General features: G+C 44.8%; 1 protein-coding gene across 1 annotated transcript; it reads left to right on the forward strand.

The window, feature by feature from the left end:
- The first annotated feature begins 4,488 nt into the window (after positions 1-4,488).
- LOC8039801 (vesicular inhibitory amino acid transporter) lies at positions 4,489-8,943 on the forward strand. Its single transcript, XM_042287034.1, has 3 exons — positions 4,489-4,641; positions 6,225-6,398; positions 7,744-8,943. Exons 1-3 carry the CDS (start codon positions 4,489-4,491, stop codon positions 8,941-8,943), a joined length of 1,527 nt encoding a protein of 508 aa, XP_042142968.1.
- The last annotated feature ends 12,735 nt before the right edge of the window (positions 8,944-21,678 follow it).

Consider the following 21,678-nt stretch of genomic DNA (forward strand, 5'->3'; position numbering starts at 1 on the left):
TATGAAGGTGTTGGCACGTTCAGTGCAATGCCTGCTACTCCATAGCCTTTCGTTGCAGTTTGAGAGAATGTCCCATTCTTTCGTGCGTAGTATAGGGAAGCTTTCAACTTCAAACCCAACCTTAGAATAATTTATTTTTGACTTCACTTCATTTTTTATGATCATCATCCCAAAACCAAGTTATTCTTACGTCAAACGAAATAATTTGCAGATCTTATTTTTCTACTTGGAACCTTCTTATCGCTACGCATCCAGCGAAATTGCGTCATTGGCCAATGAGAACCGCGATGAACGTCGCCGTTCTCATTGGCGACGATATTGTCAAAGGGTCCACTCCTTGATAGCCACGGTGTTAGATTAGCAAACAAGGCTTTCTTCCTTGCTTGCTTTGTTTCTCGTTCAAGCTATTTTCTACGTTCTCTCATGTTCCTCAAAGCATGACAGGTTGTTTCATTCGTGTATAGTATGCAGTGTGAATGCCTCGGGACTTCTTCGCAAGGTTACCGTCAATATCAATGTACACAAGTTTCTTGCGTGAAATGTGTTTGTCCTAATCGAAGCTCTCGTGCGTTTAAGAGTATTATTATCACGCTGAAAGGTTCGCATAGGTATTTGTGTTTGAATTCATGACAAACCGAAGATGCAGGTTGCGTACTCACGTGCCTTATTCTACGTTATGAAACTTGTTCGTGACTCCGACCGATTGGCACATGAGAACGCTTCCGGTGGTTATAAACGATGATGCTATCTTCTATTGCGTATTGTAACATGTTTCGAAGAAACAAAGTATTGTGTCGTTACGTGACAATACTTTTGACATATACGTTTACATATTCCATGTTGTGTAAATGTATATGTTGAAAGCGTGTTTTTTATTTTTTTATTTTTTATTTTTTTTTAATGAGCAAAAGGTTAAAACTGTTATGTATGCTTAACTTGTTTGAAGCGTGATATGCTCATTCCATACAAATCGTGTTTTTCGGGTTCTGGGGAGAGGAAACCTCTTCTATTTCTTGTTACTTTATTATTATATTGTGCAATCGAAAGCTTTGAGGTAAATGCAATAAATAAAAATCATAACAGGCACCAACGCCTTCTACTCCACTGATCTCAAAGAAGTCGGTCCAAGCGCTTAACCGTCAGACGTACGTCCCGAAACTTGAACACTTTGGCCAACCGACCATCTTCATGAGCTACCGCATTCCCCCAAACTTCGAATGTCGACTTCCCGAAACCGAAACCAAAAACGACGCGTGCTACGCGGGAGCGACGGCCGCATCATCTCTCCCCCCTCCCCCCCCCCTCTCCCCCTTTCCCCTAATCCTCCTTTCATTCGCCTCCTCAACTCCTTCCCCTCGAAAACGACTCCCCAATTCCGCGCAGCCGACTCCGCGAACCGTCCGGAACAAACTTCGTCGGGACCAGACATGCGCAGTCGCGTTCTCCCCAAAGCTTCCACGTCTGCTCGCGAAGCCAACGGTCGAAACAAAAATTCAGAAACGGGAGAAGGGAAAGAGGGAAAAGAAGAAGAAAAAAACTGTATATCGCGCAGCCCGTGGACCCGACCCGACCCTGAGCGCTCGAGACCGCCGGCAAATATTATTTTCCGACCGAACCTTCGGACCCGTAGGCCGGCTGTTGCTCGCTCGTACGAAGTAGCGGATCACCGAAGCGCGGTGTAGCAGCCTCCGCTGCGCCCAAAGCGACGGATTTGCGATCTCTCGCCAGCGGAGCGTGAGCCCGGATGGGGAGCGAGCCAGGACCGGATCTTCACGATTGCTGAAGCCACGGACTATGCAGGTTGGTGCGTGTCCTTTCGTCGAACATCATCCCCATCATCCCTTTCACAATCAACGGCTCCTGCTCTTCCCTACTTTAGAATCGTTTCTCGAATGTCGCCTCATTTATCTATCGCAAAGTCATGGCACCTGTGTTCGACGCAAAGCTTCAGTCTACGAGTGCTCTTCCATCTTTTTTTTTTCTTTCTTTTTTTATCTCTCGTAATTTCGCAAGCGCTCCCACCGGTAGTGGGGTACTCGTCGGACCGGGGTTGAAGGTTGAACCATAATGGCAGCCCATTTCCGTCGTTCGGACATCCTGAAAAGTAGCTGTTCGTTGTCTGATGACTGAAAGCTTCGAACGGTCGATGAAATGAGTCGGTCCACTAGCTGAGGCAACGTTGCTAACGTGGTCTTGAATGCGCCTTTCCCATATTCAAGGGTTTACGTTGTGGTTTCGTTCGCCGAACGCAGGAAGGCATCTAAGTCTTGTTTCGTCTACACACTGCTTACGGAAGGAGTTGAACCGTCATACGAGTCTTTTTTGCATCGTCGGCGGTTGCAAACATTTTGAACGAGAAGGTATTTGGCCAGCTGGTTGTGGACGTGCGAAGTAGCTGCACGAGTTTGAGCTGTGTGAGGAATAACTGGCGAGGTAACTTGTTGTGCTTTTAGAAGCGCCTTCTAACCCGTCAGCGGTGTCGTGAATCCGTAGGGCAGCGCATGTACTGGGGACTACACAGTTAGACATTTTAATGGCCGACCTTAGTCGTGTACAGTGGTGTCGCTATTTCATGGCCAGCTATAGCACATATTACATTTTCATTTACGATTGTAATGTCTAGGCATTTGAGTTCGGCGCTATTAAACTCATGACATGGAAAGAAAAAACAAAAACAAAAAAATTAGCTGTCTTGAGCCTGTATTTTTTTTTCGTCAGCATTAGGTTACTTTTTTAACCAAACACTGCAACAATTGACCAATGCTCGAGACAGTAAAGGCACACCCCAGTCGTCAAAGGAGAACAGTGAAGCCCACACGACATGAGCGACGAGGGAGCGATGGCGAACGCTTAACAAAAACATATGCCGGTATCTGAAAACCTGTCTTGAAATGCTCATAACTAAATCGTTTGTGCAACCCCACTAGACTCAGTGTTCGTGCGTGTGTGCAGTGTAAGCTCATGCAGCGCAAAAACTCGCCAGACATACTTATATTCGAACTGAACACTTGGCCGTCAATACAGGTGTTCGCATTCAAGCTCACGGAGCGTGTAAACGGTCCTGTGCATCCAGTTCTCACTTCGCTACACCATTTTCAAACTGTCTTGTCGATTGGCGAGGCTTTGATTTTCTTTCCTAGGCTACCGCGTTTTGCCTTTAACAAAGAGCACGTCTATTTCTTAATTTATCGACGCATGTATTCATGGCCAACTTTCTAGGGCATTCCGTGGGAATAAAAGTTTAAAGCAAATATCAAAATTCTAATTGATTTGCGTTTTATGCTACGCAGGCCATTACAGTCCACGGGAGCATCACAAAATTTGACCAGGAAAAGCAGAAATAGAAAATTTTGTGAACGTAGCTCGTGAATTTAATGCAAAATAACTTGTAGAGCCGTGGAACGAAAACTGTACGCGCCTTAAAGTTTAATTAATATTTATTGATATTTTATGGCAGCCATATAAAATATTCCCGGGCAACAGTGCGTTGTTTGTTGTTGTTCAGTTGAAATTCTTATCTTGGTGCCTGCGCTGAGGCGTCGATGTGCGAGATAGTTGGGGATGTGTTCCAGAAATGCCTTCCCTAGTGAAACATGTTATCTTTATATAAGAAATCTCTTGGTCCAATAAACACACGTGATCACGTAAGATTGTATAAGAACATGTAAGAATCATATAAGAGTATATAAGAAGTTATAACAAACTGATAATAAGTTCCTTTATGTTTTTGATCAGTTTTCTTATATAACATCTTATTTAATCTTATGCTGTTCTTATATGTTGTCATAAAGTTCTCATATTCTCTTATATGATCTTATCTGAGCATATGTGCTTACTTGACAAAACAATGTCTTATACATATAAGATTTTTCACTGGGGTTGTTTAGGTCGTGTGAATCCTTTGTGTATGGTTTCGCGACCTCTAGCAGGTGGAGGTCAGCTCCAGAAGAGACACTATTCTTGCGAGGAACAATTGTGACTGACAGTTTATAAGAAACGGAGGGCGTGTCCCATTCATTATGTTCACGCTTCTCGCTTTCTCATTGGTTCTTCGGCGTTCTTATCGGCAAACGCTGCAACCTGATTGGCTGCGTGGCAATAATGACATGACGGGACACGTTAAGCCTGCGTTTTTTAAGTTGTCGGTGACAGGAGAGTTGCACAAGATCTTGATCGAATTCTCAAACCCCTTCTCAATCTTCTTTCACTTTCAGACAATTTCGACGTCGACGCTTCTAGAAATCTGAAAGGTCTTCCAAACCTGCCTTAGCCACTTCTTACCAAAAAAATCACAACTGTCTTCCAAAACAGTGCTTCCATTAAGATAGGAAAGAGACGAGGAAAATACGGGAGAGAGAGACTTCGTTTCTAAGAGTGCTCCATCCCACAACTCTTCTGGCAAATCGTCCGGAAGGGGACACAGTCGAAGACCGCGGCTAGCGGTACACGTGGACCATCCAGCCTTCCAGGCAGTAGACACTGTTCAAGATGGCCGACCAGTTGCTCTACAGGCTGACGGGCTTCATTCAGAAGGCAAAGTCGTACATGCCCGGAGCATGCGGGGATGAAGATCCTGGTGAACAGACGCATTTCGCAAAGCACGGTCACTCGAGGGCGGACACGGAACTTTCCAACTTTCAGGTGAGCTTTTATGCGTGAGACGAAGTAACGCAATAATAATACAAGTGTAAAAAAAAAAGAATGAAAGCCGCTTGCAATTCCCTGTAACGCCGGATTAGGGCCCAGCTCTTGAGTAGGACGATGGAAGTGTACTGAGGGATAGGTGACTCCTTAAGGTCACGTCACCTCAGGGGAGGGTCGTCTGACGTCAGGGGGGTCACGTTCTTTGAGGGGGGTCACGTGACCTCAGGGAGGTCACGTGACTTCAAGGGGGTTGTGTGTTGTCAGGGGGCTCTCGTAACCTGGGGAGGTCACGTGACCTGAGGAAGGGTCATGTGACCTCAGGGGGGCACGTGACCTCGGGGTGGGGTCGCGTGACCTGAGGAAGGGACATGTGACCTCGGGGTGGGGTCACGTGACCTCAGGGAGGTCACGTTACCTGGGGGGTCACGTGACTTCGGGGTGGTCACGTGACCTCGGGGGAGGGGGGTCACGTCACCTCGTGGTTACGCCGACGCCGACGCCGCTCAAGCCGGAACCGGGCCCCTAAGATCTGCGCCCTAAAAAAAAGAGACAGGAGGAATTCTACACGTCAAATGTATAAGCAACTTCTAGGTAGCAAAGCCGCAGTGCTGAAGTTTCGGTGTCAGCATTTGTGTAAAACTAGGCTATAGCCTAAACTAAGCTAACCGTTGACGCAGCACACCAGGGCTGCCTCAGCGTTGGATGTATTGCTAGGTAGCAAAGCACTACGGCTTCACTATCTAGCTTTGATGTATTGCTGTTCCACTCAAGGTCACACGATGTCTGGGTACCTATCCGGAAATTAGTACTATAGTTGATTTTAATGCGCCCAGGGTTGAAAACTACGAGCAGATCTTTAGTTCGTGGTTGGTTTTTGCCGAGTACCACCTGATAAGAACATAACCGCGGCCACATCCCCAACGCAACAGTCGAACAAGACAAGCTTGTGGCAGAAAGTCAAAAGCAAAGATAGAGATGGCGCGAACATTGTGTTTAGTTGTTGTTATAATGGACAAAGAGAAACTCGCGAGACGACGTTTATCCACTCGTTCTCGTTGCGATGCTGTCGCGAGGTATCGCTCGCGTTATCGCCAGAAGGCGTTTGGAGTTGTTCATGGCTGGCGTCGATTGTGCACGTCATTTCATGTCTCTGACGTCACACCGAGCTGGTCGAACAAAGCATGCTCAGATGCCTCCTTCTTCCACAGACAGCTTTCTGCGCATGCTCACTGCCTACACGACTTTAGGGGCAGACGACCGGTCGATACAATAACCGATTTACAACGTCTCAAAACAACTTCACTTTTTTTTTTGCTACTTTTATAAGGATATAATATACTAATTCATCTAAGGTTCTAGAAGGGTGTCGCCTCTAAAGTGAGGTCGGTTCATTGAAACCGATGTGCTCGAAGCAATCAGTGTACAATTAGCGCGCAGATTAGCAGCGTCCGTGTCTGTCTTGTCGGCGAAAGTTAGTTTTATGAAGGGTAACGCAGGATCGGTCGCTGGCAACTTGTTTTTCGCGAAGTGAAGTACGTGTGCTGATTGAACCCTATTCTTCTCTTCTGTGGACGACGTAGCCCCTGGACGAGACCGGCGAAAGCGGCTTCGCCGAGACAGAGCTGACTGAGGGCACCGGGATGAACGGACTGGGACCCCGGAGGAGCGTGGACTGTGTCGACGAGTTCGGCGGCAAAGAAGGGGAGAAGATCTCGGAGTGGCAAGCAGGCTGGAACGTCACAAACGCCATACAGGTCTGCCATGTCAGCCTATATAAGTTCCTATACGTCATTTCGCTTAAAAAAAGGGTCCAGACATTCGATATTGGGTTGGAATACCTTCTCGCTTTACACAAATATACTCGCACGCAACACCACTGACCATAAAGCTTCTTCGTCGCGGTGTAATTGCAAGCATAAAATCGGGCTATCTCTTTCCATCTCTCCTTCGGATGAGTGGTTTACCTCGCCACGGAGGTTACTTCATTTGCTGCATCAGAGCATGAGAAAATTCCACTGTGAGTGCGCCTAACTCAGTGTCCCGGCCCGGGGGGCGCAAATCTCTAGCAAGTGTCAGAGATTTGCACCCCGCCTTTTCCATGTTTTGGCGGGTGTCTTCAGCGCGGCTTTGCAAATGTCCAGCGAAGCGTTTCCTTTTCCTTCTTTTTTTACACCCCGGGGTGCCATCCTGAGTTTTTGTACTTGCCCAAGGAAGAAGGGGAGGGGAAGCGTTAGCCCCCCCCCCCCCTTTTTTTTTCTGGGAAAAAATCCTGGCTACGGGCCTGTCAATGTCGTATGGCCTCACTACAAAGGGTATCTTTAAAACAAGTCTACTGAAAGACCCATAGTGACATTTGACGCTTTGCCAAGAGAGTTTGCTTCATCAGAGCCTGAAGATGCTAAGCCTCTTAGCGAAACGTCGGCTTCCTGAGGTTTCCGTAACGCCGTAGTGAACTAGTCATAGGCCATACAAAAGACATGGTGTTTGCTGCATTTATGATGATAGAATTATCTGAGGACAGCGGCGTAGACTTTCTATTTTCCCGGAGGGGGCAGGCTGAGATTCCTGGGGTGGGCGGGGGGGGGGGGGGGGGGGGGGGGGGGTGCTGCGCGTTACCTTTTCATTAGAACTGGAGATTGAAGGTAACGAAAGCACGCTGGGATTCCATATCCCATGTATTTTGTCAATAAAGGCAACGTGGGCGTTATTTTGTTTACCTGCCACTACTAGAAGCTCGTTACATGGCACGTAAACAGCGTCTCGGTAAGGATCATGGCCCGGGCCCGGGCTCTGCCCCCCCCCCCCCCCCCCCCCGGATCTCACCTACGGAGGCACGAGCCCCGATGCCCCCCTGAAGTCTACGCCTATGTCTGCGGACACTCCTCAGCTATGATCAAAGCATGTTAACTTCATATATACGTACGATTCGAACATGTCAAAAGACAATTCTTGTATGACAAATGTTACAAGACCAGCCACGCAAGAAAGAAACACTCCTCGGACAGTGTCTGTGGGCTGTCTCTTGTATGATGTATTAGTAATGTGACCGCGGAATAGGGCTGCTTTGACGACCTTCTTGTTTTCGCTGGCCCTCCGCAGGGGATGTTCATCGTGAGCCTGCCTTTCTCGGTCCTGCACGGCGGATACTGGGGCGTCGTGGCGCTCGTCTTCGTAGCCTATATGTGCTGTCACACGGGCAAAATCCTGGTGGCCTGCCTCTACGAACCCAACGAACGCGGAGAACTGGTGCGGGTCAGGGACAGCTACGTGGCCGTGGCACAGACTGTCCTCGGTCCCAGGTGGGGCGGCAAGGCCGTCAACATCGCCCAGATCATCGAGCTCCTCATGACCTGCATTCTGTACGTCGTCCTCTGCGGCGACCTCATGATTGGCTCTTTTCCGGAGGGCGCCGTAGACCAGAGATCTTGGATCATGCTGACCACTATGGTCCTCCTACCGTGCGCCTTCCTCAGAAACCTAAAGTCCGTCTCCTTACTCAGCTTCTGGTGCACTGTCACCCATCTCTGCATAAACGCCATCATACTGGGTTACTGCCTGACGCGGGCGCCCGAATGGGCCTGGGCTAAGGTACAGTTCCGCATAAACATCAACAAATTCCCAGTAACCATGGGAATCGTTGTCTTTAGCTACACTTCGCAGATTTTTCTGCCCACGCTCGAAGGCAATCTGAGGGACAAGTCCAAGTTCCACTGCATGCTCAACTGGAGCCACATTGCCGCAGCGGTCTTCAAGGCACTTTTTGCCTACGTGTGCTTCTTGACGTGGGCCGAAGAGACCCAGGAAGTGATCACCAACAATCTGCCCACCAAGGGCTTCAAAGTGGTCGTAAATTTGATCCTCGTAGCTAAGGCGTTGTTCTCCTACCCACTCCCTTACTTCGCCGCCTCCGCCCTCATTGAACACGCCTACTTCAGGGAACGACCTAAGACATTGTTTCCGTCATGCTACGCCATCGACGGCGAGCTACGCATTTGGGGCGTCGCGCTCCGCGTGGGATTAGTTGTGTTCACGATGCTGATGGCGATATCCATTCCCTACTTCGCCCTGCTCATGGGCCTGATTGGTAGTTTTACGGGCACCATGTTGTCTTTCATTTGGCCGTGCTACTTCCACATGAAGCTCAAGTGGGATACGATGGAATGGTACTCGATCAGCTGGGAGGTGTTCATCATGTGCTTCGGTGGCTTTTCGGGTCTGGTGGGGATCTACACGTCCTTCGCTGGCCTCGTGGAAGCCTACCATCTTCCGCTGCCTCACGTACCGGTGATTGAGTCCTAGAATGTGCCTCTTTGCGCGGGATGTTGGCGCCTCTTTTTTTTTCTTTTTTGTCTGCACAAAGATATTTGACAGCCAAAAAGAAAGGACGCTTTTCAAAAGTGAGCGCCATCTGCCTGTGACTCGAAATTTTCCCTAAAAGTAGCGAAATGTAACTGTCGAATTCACTGGTTATACTGACTTCTATAGCTCCACAAAATCCCAATTTGGAAGAAGAAAGCTTACCAGTGGACTTGAAAGATTGTAGGCCACAAATTGAGTTCACCAGAAATGATCGTGTTTCCTTTCGTCGTCTCAAGTTGGGATTCACGATGTGTCAAGAGTACATGAAACATTGTAACGACATTGAGACATAGTTGGTAAAAGCAGCCTCTCGCCGTCTTCCAGTTTCTAGGCTACAACTAAATCGTTGTTATATTGTTGACTCTGAAATGGGTCCTCACTTGGCCAGAGTTGGCTGAAAAATCATTGAATAAGCTGTCTTCCTACGATGATCTCTCATCGGACATAAAGACAGCTCATCGTGGAGCCAGGCCATATATTAGTCTTCCAAAGCAACGATAGTGACACTCTGGACTTCCAGAAGACTACTGTGACGGTTTACACAGATGTTAAACTGGATTATGGTTATAAAAATATAAGCAGAATGAGGGCGAATGTACAAACCTCTGCTTTGTTTTTCCAAAGCACATCTACATATCTACTAGTACTACTAGCATTTTGAGGAAAATGTTATCCAAACCGCTGCTTTGATGTCTTCCAAGAGGCTTCCACAAACTTCCGTGAGTTCAACTCGAAAAAATGTCTTCCAGATCCGTTCTCGAGCCTAGGGGTAGAGTTCAGCTTTTGCTAATTTCTAACACGAGTTCTGCAGCATCGCATCTTGAATTCACTCCACGCATATCAACGAGTCTTCTTGAGACAAAGTCTTCCACACGAGCGGGATTACGCCCAACCACGAGGCCTATTTCGCTTCACAGTGCAAACTCATGGAAGTGTGCAACGTGCCAAAATGTAGTGAGCTCCCTACAATAGTGAGGACGAGAAGGAAAGAAGAACCATAGTAAAGAATCGTTTATGACATCTCGTCTTCCATTAAGCAAGCCTTACTATGAGGCTCTGCTGTTACAATGTTAGGTGAAGATATACAAGGCTTATTGAGTGATAGGGGGCATAAAAGTTACCCTCCCCCATTTCATGTAAAGCCCGTCGACACACTGTCTGTATATTGTAGTGCTGAACGCTATGCACTTCAGGTTGTAAAACATGGAAGTCTTCCATTCCGCAACGCAGCGTACTGTTGTGTACGCGCCACGCCTGAGTTATTGTAGAAAATCATATATACATATATTATATTATATTTGTAACAAAATACACGCGTTCCATGTTGCACCGTTTCGTGAAGGTGAGCTTGAATGAATGCGAGTGGGCTTCAAGTTATCACTTGCATCCAGCAATCACACTTTATAGAAACACTGCCAGTGACGCATAAAGAACGTCCTGATGGCGTTCCAACTCGGCGAGAGATTGTTGCTTTTGGAATTCATTTTTACTGCATAGAAATATTCATGGACAGTGGGCTCCACGTGACAGTCAGCAATGAGTTCATGCACCGCCACATTCCTCCACCGCGAGGGATTCACCGCGTGCGGTGATGTGGTTCACTCATATTCTGTGTTCGACTGTTAAGCTCCAGACACGTGGATGACGAAACGGCGGACTCGTCGTGCGAGGCATCGGAAGAAAATTTATGTGGGGTCATAGCCTTTGAGTTTCCCCATGTGCAATTTGCACAGCTGCCATCAAGGGCATTCCGAAACGTCGTGCTGCTTGCCGGTTGTCTCGTTATGCAAATGTCTGACTCTTCACTTATTCAGTATGAATGACTCTTCACTTATTCAGTACTGATGCTCTTTCGTCTACCAAACCAAGTCTATGGTTTTGCTGCTGGAAGAGTGTCTGGGATCAACATCTCCAAGACGACAAAGCCGCAGTGGTGAATTTTTGGCGTCACCTAACATAGGCCAACCCGAGGGCTTAGGTTGAACACGAGTGCTTTGTAAGCGCTCGGCTGAGAGCCATGTTAAGTCACTGAGAACGCGGGTCTCGGTCGACGCTGACGTAAAGGTCGTGTCCAATTTGTGTCGTGCGTCAGCCTTTTTTACGTGACGCCGAAACTTCAGCACTAGATATTTGTTATCAAGAAGATGTTGCTTTCACTGTGCTGATTTCGCATCATGCAGCTTAAAGGGGTCATGAAACGATTTTCCTACTTCTTCCTCCTTAGCTTTAATCCTCAACTCAAATGCGAATTGTGAAATCACGTGGTCGTGACATTCCTTCGGCACCGGTGCGATGACTCCTAGCTTCCACCGTGCTTTTTATGGACACCATAGAACTTGTCATTCCCTAGTGACAATAAGTTCCGTTAGGGCACTCATTGGCCACGAACGCGAATCCAAATATTCGTCGACGGATTGATTGTTGACGAGCGCATACGTCCGAGTGACGCAGTTCTCGTGTCCAATCCGTGAGCTGGGCTCTGCTGACGTCAGTTTGGCGCCGGTGACGCGCTTTTGGAACCGCGGATGTATCATAGTGAAAAGGCGGAGAGCTTTCGAAGGCAAGAACGTACAAAATAGTCCGCTATATTTTCAAATGTTCGTACCGAAAAGCTGGCTTTTGACTTTCTAGCATCTTTCTTTTGGCCAACTAAACGATATACGATTAGTAAAGTCCCAATTTAAAATCATTCATCTCAACCCAAAATTTGTTTCATGGCCCCTTTAAATTTCTAAGCGAGCTTTTTAATCAGCGGCATCATTGAACGACGTCAGGCTTGAAAAGGGTGAAGAATAAAAATTAAGATGATTTAAATCATGCTTTGCCAAATTGCAACAATTTGGTTATGATGAATTATATTTAACAAAATACTTTTCCCAAAAACTATACTGAACATATTTTCTATTTACCGTTCATCCATTAGCGCCTGCTTCTCATGGGCATTTATTTTGTATTTAAAGTAATGAATGATCAAGCAGCAATTATTTATATAATTCAATCATTAAAAAAACACATCTAGTAATAAAAGTCACTCTTTTCTAGCTGAAGTGATTTCAAATCAAATAAATCTGATTTAAATAAAATAAATCTAAATTTACTGGGGTTTTTTTGTTTTTTTTTTACATTGAGTTTGAAACATGTGGATATTTTTTTCTTGATATGTGCTGTTGATGTTCATAATATCTTAGTTATTGCGTCTCGCACCTCTGAATGTTCGATTCATACGTTGAAATTGATTTGCGATATGTGGCAAAACATTTCTTTTTTTACATTCTACTTGCGATGCGTTCTGGGCGAGGTCTTAATGTGTTGATACAGTGTTCCTACAGATAGTACGTTGTTATTCTAGGATCTGTTAAGTGAGACACGTCACAAAGGTTTTCTAAACAAATGTGTTACGAGCATGTTATACTATAACGTACGTTACATGCAAGTGTTTACGTTCGATATTTATAGCCATCGCATCTAACTGAACATTGTCTTCCAAGCATATCTGTACAGTATTTACACTGACTCAAAACGTCTTCCACAAACAAGACATCGGTGAAACTTGGGGTTGAAATCACCAATGTTCTTTAATCATTCAGCGTCAAAGTTTGTCGGCTGAGTTTGTCGGCTGCGTATATTATGACTGGCAATGCTGTCTGTACCCGTAATGCCAAATGCTCATTTCAATCTACGAGAGAGTTAATCAAATATAATTCAAGACAAACGTCGCTGGCTTCGTGAATAAAGCGAGCCAGGTACACAGTTGTATTTTAAGCCACCGGAGATATCTAACCCTTCACGTGACCGGAACGAACCCTCGTCACGTCATTCCGAGACAACGCGTGCCAGTTTTCTGAAACCCTTTTCAAAAATCCACCAAGCAACATTGATTGGTTGCCAATCCTTAGGCACGAAGCGCGTGATTGGCTCCGAGCTCTCGCCGGACACAGAGCTCAGAGTGCGTGATCAGGTAATGGTGCGGACTTTTGGAAGGGGTTCATTCAGAATTGGTTCAATTGGGAAGTATTTTTGGGTGGCCTTGCCTATCTTACGTTACAGCGCCGAAGTGTTAAAGAAATTCGGTAATGAAAACCTAGTGAGGAAGTACATTGTCTTGTACGTACACATTACTCTAGTGATATGCATTGCTAATGTTGGTGTTGATAAGCCGTGAAAAAACAAAAGTGCGTTAACGAACCTTCCGTGTTTAGCCAAGGGGTGTACAGTCAGTTAAAGATGAGCCATAAACATGTACTTGGCACCGTCGTATTGTATATGCCCTCTTGGAGAAAAATGCGTGGACACTTTTATATTTCGTCCGGGCATAATCATGTCCGTGCGTGCCCTTTGTGATTTCTGCGTTCTGGAATGTGCGTGTAACCTGCGTTGCATTGCTGCCGTTTTGAGTTCCAAAGGCGGTGACACACATTAAGGTGCCTGGAAAAATGGTGCTGCGTGAATGGCGACATAGCATAAATCAACATCGTTATTTTGTCTCGTTAAGTTTATCTAGTCTCAACATGGTTTGATCTCCTAGCAATCTAGGGTGGCCGCAACTCTTAACGAAGTGTTACGGGAATTGTCAGCCTACCGTGTTCACGATGCTTACTCGTCAATGGCAATCGCGTCACTCCCTAAACCTTTCTTGGTTTGTATGGTGGACATAACTGAGATTACTCTAGACATCATATAACTGTTCAAACTTGCTGCACACATTACGAACGGCTTCTTCGCGACGCCTTCGTGAAACAGGTTGCTTCGTGAGCGATGTTCATTCGAATCCACTTTTTGCAGCGTGGTTCTCAAGGTTTCCACGCTGCAGTAACGAAAACAAATTTCAATCGAGACGACGTTATTACTGTTATCTATTAAAATATGTTTGACGTAACATTTTCCCCCTATCTAAAGCAAATGTGACAACTGTAATTTAACAATTGCACTGTGTAATATAAATATTTTGGCTGTCAAACGTAGCCAGTATGGGGAAAAAAGCATCGCTATGAACAAGCTTGAACACAACTATAAAACTTCTAAAGTTTCAGATAGAAGAGTAGGCGGTATACTGGCAACATTAGATAACGCGTCATCAAGTGCGCTAAAAATGTCGCTTGTCATTCTTAAAGTTACATGGACCTTCTTAAATTTAATTAAGATATAAATGTAAATAATATCGTACGACTTATATTTAAGTGACCTGGGAGGTTTTGGGGGAAATGAAGCCATCTGGAGAGCATCAGTGCCAAACGTCTACAAAAGTCACCCACCCTTTCTCCCATATTGAAATGTGAAAATCCTTTATTTTTAAGGAGTATGCGTAGCCTGTACCATAGTAGGCTTGGTAGTCTATAAAAAAAACATTGTCCTCTCTTTTTCTGCTCCACGTGTTTCAAGGCAATCACTAGAAAGCTGTTTGTTTGTTACGAGTTAACGTCACGCAACTCGATACGGCAAATCGCGTAACAACTATCACGGTTGTCCCTCTAACATCCTTGAAAAGACGTGCACACGTTCGACCGAACACCGATGCCACGTTGTACACAAAAAAAAAGAATGTATTTTTATTTTTTGTAGAACATACAAATAGCCAATCACATCGAACAATAGAATTATTCTAACGAATGATGAAGTTTAGAATACGACGACTAAAAACAAAAATATAAGATGTGAGCAGGGACTTCGAGCGTAACGTCTTTTTTTCTAATTGTCACTGCGCTCGCCGCATTTTCTTTTTTTTTTTTTTTCAGATCTAGTCATAATTGAAGCTTTGTTATTCGATGGGACCTTTCCGTCGTTCGCAGTGATTGGCTGTTTCTGTGTTCTGCGGGAAAGTGAACTCGCAGACTGTTTTGTTAGAGTGCATAGGCGTGGCTTCTGAATCAATGTTCGATCCATACCATATAAAGACGAGCTAGGTGGCACTGCGTGGCTCCACTAGTGCTGACGTTTAGGGGAGGCCTTGTCTTCTGGATGGTATGGGTTCGACTCCCTACACGGCGACGCCACACAACAATGTCTGTCAACTGTCACGTTTACTGTACATAACCCCGCGGAGAGTGTAGTCGACGTGAATCGCCAATGATGAGAACCACGCTGGTGAAGATCTACAATGTGTCCTTTATGTTAGACGTGTACATAACGTATAGTTAGTGGAGTATATATATATATAAATATATGTATATCCAAAAGAAAGAAGAAAAAATAATACAAACAATCTCTATACCGAAGACGAGCCAAATTCGCAGATAAGAAGTGTTGTGTGTGCGCGTGTGTGTGTGGTTTTGTCGCAACCGAGTTGTATGTATACACGAAACTCGATTCTCGAACGCTTCCTCGATGTCCAGCGTGGTGTCCCAGCGTCTCTTAGACTGGTCAATCATATCTGCGAGCAATAAAATTATGTTTCGGTGGGGCTTCCACGTCTGCTTTCTTAGATTCGTTCACCGGCTTGTTGTGCAGTCAGCGAAACTATGGGACGATTCCTAATCTTTGACCAAATATAGTACTAGCTATATGGCTCATAATAATAATAAAAAAGAAAGCTTTCAGTTTTTCTCACTTCGGTGAAGGAAGACCAGCGAAGCTGTACAATGGAAAGTAATGGCCGGCCGCAAGTCGGCAAGCCAGAGTGGAAAGGCTGCCGCCATCTATGAGCGACGGCGACAACCAGATACGTGGCTTCCCGCCGTCGCTCATAGATGGCGGTAGGTGTCCAGAGTTCGGTGTCTTCGTTTCTTTGCGGGGGACATGATCCTGGGGAAACTAGCCCTTAACAGCTCCGCTGTAAAAAAACTCTTCACATCTCATAAAACCTGAAACAGAAATGCGACGTTAACTCCTTTAAAAGCTTTCAAGGAGGGTGATGGAGATATCGTTTTAGTGGGAAAGTTCACGTGACGTGACCGGACGTCACGGTGTCGTCGAGGTTTCACGCGATATTACTACGTCGCTGCATGCAAATTTTCCTGCTATCAAGTCACGTGGTACCACGACATGTGACCTGACGCCCCCCGCCATGGCCACGTGTCGTGACGTCAAGTCGTGCTGCCACTTGATGCCGTGATATAAGTGGACGTCAATTTCTACGCTAAATTTAGCGGGGAAATGCACGAACAGATGGACTAAAGGACGGGAAAAATTTTTGGGAGATGAGGTTCCGGCAGAAAACATTCCGTGCTTTAAAAAGCATTAATAAATCCCTGTTGTTGTTGTTGTTGTTGTTGTTGTTGTTGTTGTTGTTTTCGTGTTTACTTTTTTCCTTTAACATTATTGTTTTTACGGTCAATGGTTCCGTGTACACCACCTGCCCCTAGCCACTGCGAAAGCTACCAACAAAAGGAATGAACATACCTTGGCGATGGACAACCAAGATAATGGTACTCTAGAGGCGTATCTAATGAAGCGCTATAAACGGGCCATAGAAACTCAGAATTAGCAAAATAGAGAAAGTTAAACAGTAGTTCTTACAATTGTTAAAAACGTAGTTCGTACAAGTGTCTAACACTTGCAAAGGAATTGCGACTATGGGAGTAGGACAAATAAACTTTACTGATGCGACTATGAGCTGTTTATTTTAAAAATATATAATATAGTAATTTTGGCACAACATAAAAAATAAAGATTGCGAAACAAGACCAGCGGACCTTTCAAAAAGTAATGCTTGCGGAAAGGAAAACAAAATGCTTCCTCGCGCAGTCACTTTGTTTGTCCTTTCAAAATTTCCTCGAAGTTGTTCGAACCCTTTCCGAGCATATTGCTTGCTCGTCTCTGTAGGGATGACCATGTTAAGTATATCATTTGGTATCGATTTAATATTCTCCTATTTTGAGTTTACGGTCTTTTACCTTTATAAAAACTAAAGGTTTTCTCTTAGATGGCAGCACTTTCCATTGCCACTCTGCCGGTTCTTGTTCCCACCGAAGCTGTAAAACGCCGGCAGCAGGCAACTCTGCACCTCTTCCCAGTTGGCGGGCCTCGATTCCTTGGGCAACGCTGGATCCTACAAACGTGCATTGAATTAATGAGTTACTGGCAAGATTTATCGGCGACGCCATTAATTAAGGGAACCCAAAACTACAACGCAATTTCATTAAGTAAATAAAAATTACACGCGTGTACTAAAAAAAAAAAAGGCGGCTTAAGAAAACACATTTTAGCACAATATTGACGTCGTGAGACAAGTTGAGTCGCGTGATTTCAAACCATGTGACGTAATTTTCCCCGCTAAAGTTATCGGGGAAATTGAATTGGTCAAGTTAAAGTGACGTCAATTTTCTCGCTAAATCTAGAGGGGAAACTGAGTTTGTGTATAGGTCACGTGACATCAAATCGTGTGACGTTATTATCCTCGCTAAATTTTGCGGGCAAACTAAATTGGTATTTAGGTCACGTGACGTCAATGTTCCTGCTAAGTCTAGCATAGAAACTAAATTTGTGTATAGGTTACGTGACATCAAGTAATGTGACGTCATTTTTCCGGCTAAATTTAGCGGGGAAACTAAATTGGTATTAGGTCATGTGACGTCAATGTTCCCGCTAAATCTTGCGAGGAAACTGCATTTGTGTATAGGTCACGTGACATCAAGTCGTGTGACGTTATTATCCTCGCTAAATTTTGCGGGGAAACTAAATTGGTATTTAGGTCACGTGACGTCAATGTTCCTGCTAAGTCTAGCATAGAAACTAAATTTGTGTATGGGTTACGTGACATCAAGTAATGTGACGTCATTTTCCCGGCTAAATTTAGCGGGGAAATTGAATTGGTCAAGCTCAAGTGACGTCAATGTTCCCGCTAAATCTAGCGGGGAAACTGAGTTTGTGTATAGGTCACGTGACATCAAGTCGTGTGACGTTATTATCCTCGCTAAATTTTGCGGGGGAACTAAATTGGTATTTAGGTCACGTGACGTCAATGTTCCTGCTAAATCTAGCATAGAAAAGGGGGGATCAGTGGCCGAGTGGTCTAGCGCACACCAGCTCGGAGCACGTGGAGCGAAAGCTCGCGCTGCAGAACCCAGGGATCCTGGGCTCGAGCCCCACCCCTGCCCGTTTCGATCTGGATGAGCATCGTACCGGCGTGCGGTCGTGTATCACTACTGCGTGATGCACGTTAAAGACCCCAGGCTAGCGGCTGTACCGCACTGGCTAAATTTCTCATCTACAGCTGGGAGACTCGTCGCCCCTGTGAGGCAGACCAAGTTCTAGGCTGTATAAACACACACACAACCCAATTTGTTTTTTTCTAGCATAGAAACTAAATTTGTGTATAGGTTACGTGACATCAAGTAATGTGACGTCATTTTCCCGGCTAAATTTAGCGGGGAAACTAAATTGGTATTAGGTCGTGTGACGTCAATGTTCCCGCTAAATCTAGCGGGGAAACTGCATTTGTGTATAGGTCACGTGACATCAAGTCGTGTGACGTTATTATCCTCGCTAAATTTTGCGGGGAAACTAAATTGGTATTTAGGTCACGTGACGTCAATGTTCCTGCTAAGTCTAGCATAGAAACTAAATTTGTGTATGGGTTACGTGACATCAAGTAATGTGACGTCATTTTCCCGGCTAAATTTAGCGGGGAAATTGAATTGGTCAAGCTCAAGTGACGTCAATGTTCCCGCTAAATCTAGCGGGGAAACTGCATTTGTGTATAGGTCACGTGACATCAAGTCGTGTGACGTTATTATCCTCGCTAAATTTTGCGGGGAAACTAAATTGGTATTTAGGTCACGTGACGTCAATGTTCCTGCTAAGTCTAGCATAGAAACTAAATTTGTGTATAGGTTACGCGACATCAAGTAATGTGACGTCATTTTCCCGGCTAAATTTAGCGGGGAAACTAAATTGGTATTAGGTCGTTTGACGTCAATGTTCCCGCTAAATCTAGCGGGGAAACTGCATTTGTGTATAGGTCACGTGACATCAAGTCGTGTGACGTTATTATCCTCGCTAAATTTTGCGGGGAAACTAAATTGGTATTTAGGTCACGTGACGTCAATGTTCCTGCTAAGTCTAGCATAGAAACTAAATTTGTGTATAGGTTACGCGACATCAAGTAATGTGACGTCATTTTCCCGGCTAAATTTAGCGGGGAAACTAAATTGGTATTAGGTCGTTTGACGTCAATGTTCCCGCTAAATCTAGCGGGGAAACTGCATTTGTGTATAGGTCACGTGACATCAAGTCGTGTGACGTTATTATCCTCGCTAAATTTTGCGGGGAAACTAAATTGGTATTTAGGTCACGTGACGTCAATGTTCCTGCTAAGTCTAGCATAGAAACTAAATTTGTGTATAGGTTACGCGACATCAAGTAATGTGACGTCATTTTCCCGGCTAAATTTAGCGGGGAAACTAAATTGGTATTAGGTCGTGTGACGTCAATGTTCCCGCTAAATCTAGCGGGGAAACTGCATTTGTGTATAGGTCACGTGACATCAAATCGTGTGACGTTATTATCCTCGCTAAATTTTGCGGGGAAACTAAATTGGTATTTAGGTCACGTGACGTCAATGTTCCTGCTAAGTCTAGCATAGAAACTAAATTTGTGTATAGGTTACGCGACATCAAGTAATGTGACGTCATTTTCCCGGCTAAATTTAGCGGGGAAACTAAATTGGTATTAGGTCGTGTGACGTCAATGTTCCCGCTAAATCTAGCGGGGAAACTGCATTTGTGTATAGGTCACGTGACATCAAGTCGTGTGACGTTATTATCCTCGCTAAATTTTGCGGGGAAACTAAATTGGTATTTAGGTCACGTGACGTCAATGTTCCTGCTAAGTCTAGCATAGAAACTAAATTTGTGTATAGGTTACGCGACATCAAGTAATGTGACGTCATTTTCCCGGCTAAATTTAGCGGGGAAACTAAATTGGTATTAGGTCGTGTGACGTCAATGTTCCCGCTAAATCTAGCGGGGAAACTGCATTTGTGTATAGGTCACGTGACATCAAGTCGTGTGACGTTATTATCCTCGCTAAATTTTGCGGGGAAACTAAATTGGTATTTAGGTCACGTGACGTCAATGTTCCTGTTAAGTCTAGCATAGAAACTAAATTTGTGTATAGGTTACGCGACATCAAGTAATGTGACGTCATTTTCCCGGCTAAATTTAGCGGGGAAACTAAATTGGTATTTAGGTCACGTGACGTCAATGTTCCCGCTAAATCTAGCGGGGAAACTGCATTTGTGTATAGGTCACGTGACATCAAGTCGTGTGACGTTATTATCCTCGCTAAATTTTGCGGGGAAACTAAATTGGTATTTAGGTCACGTGACGTCAATGTTCCTGCTAAGTCTAGCATAGAAACTAAATTTGTGTATAGGTTACGCGACATCAAGTAATGTGACGTCATTTTCCCGGCTAAAATTTAGCGGGGAAACTAAATTGGTATTAGGTCGTGTGACGTCAATGTTCCCGCTAAATCTAGCGGGGAAACTGCATTTGTGTATAGGTCACGTGACATCAAGTCGTGTGACGTTATTATCCTCGCTAAATTTTGCGGGGAAACTAAATTGGTATTTAGGTCACGTGACGTCAATGTTCCTGCTAAGTCTAGCATAGAAACTAAATTTGTGTATAGGTTACGCGACATCAAGTAATGTGACGTCATTTTCCCGGCTAAATTTAGCGGGGAAACTAAATTGGTATTTAGGTCACGTGACGTCAATGTTCCCGCTAAATCTAGCGGGGAAACTGCATTTGTGTATAGGTCACGTGACATCAAGTCGTGTGACGTTATTATCCTCGCTAAATTTTGCGGGGAAACTAAATTGGTATTTAGGTCACGTGACGTCAATGTTCCTGCTAAGTCTAGCATAGAAACTAAATTTGTGTATAGGTTACGCGACATCAAGTAATGTGACGTCATTTTCCCGGCTAAATTTAGCGGGGAAACTAAATTGGTATTAGGTCGTGTGACGTCAATGTTCCCGCTAAATCTAGCGGGGAAACTGCATTTGTGTATAGGTCACGTGACATCAAGTCGTGTGACGTTATTATCCTCGCTAAATTTTGCGGGGAAACTAAATTGGTATTTAGGTCACGTGACGTCAATGTTCCTGCTAAGTCTAGCATAGAAACTAAATTTGTGTATAGGTTACGCGACATCAAGTAATGTGACGTCATTTTCCCGGCTAAATTTAGCGGGGAAACTAAATTGGTATTAGGTCGTGTGACGTCAATGTTCCCGCTAAATCTAGCGGGGAAACTGCATTTGTGTATAGGTCACGTGACATCAAGTCGTGTGACGTTATTATCCTCGCTAAATTTTGCGGGGAAACTAAATTGGTATTTAGGTCACGTGACGTCAATGTTCCTGCTAAGTCTAGCATAGAAACTAAATTTGTGTATAGGTTACGCGACATCAAGTAATGTGACGTCATTTTCCCGGCTAAATTTAGCGGGGAAACTAAATTGGTATTTAGGTCACGTGACGTCAATGTTCCCGCTAAATCTAGCGGGGAAACTGCATTTGTGTATAGGTCACGTGACATCAAGTCGTGTGACGTTATTATCCTCGCTAAATTTTGCGGGGAAACTAAATTGGTATTTAGGTCACGTGACGTCAATGTTCCTGCTAAGTCTAGCATAGAAACTAAATTTGTGTATAGGTTACGCGACATCAAGTAATGTGACGTCATTTTCCCGGCTAAATTTAGCGGGGAAACTAAATTGGTATTTAGGTCAC

This window comes from Ixodes scapularis, unplaced genomic scaffold (assembly GCF_016920785.2).
Source record: "Ixodes scapularis isolate PalLabHiFi unplaced genomic scaffold, ASM1692078v2 PGA_scaffold8__174_contigs__length_109621045, whole genome shotgun sequence".
NCBI classification, from domain to species: Eukaryota; Metazoa; Arthropoda; class Arachnida; order Ixodida; family Ixodidae; genus Ixodes; species Ixodes scapularis.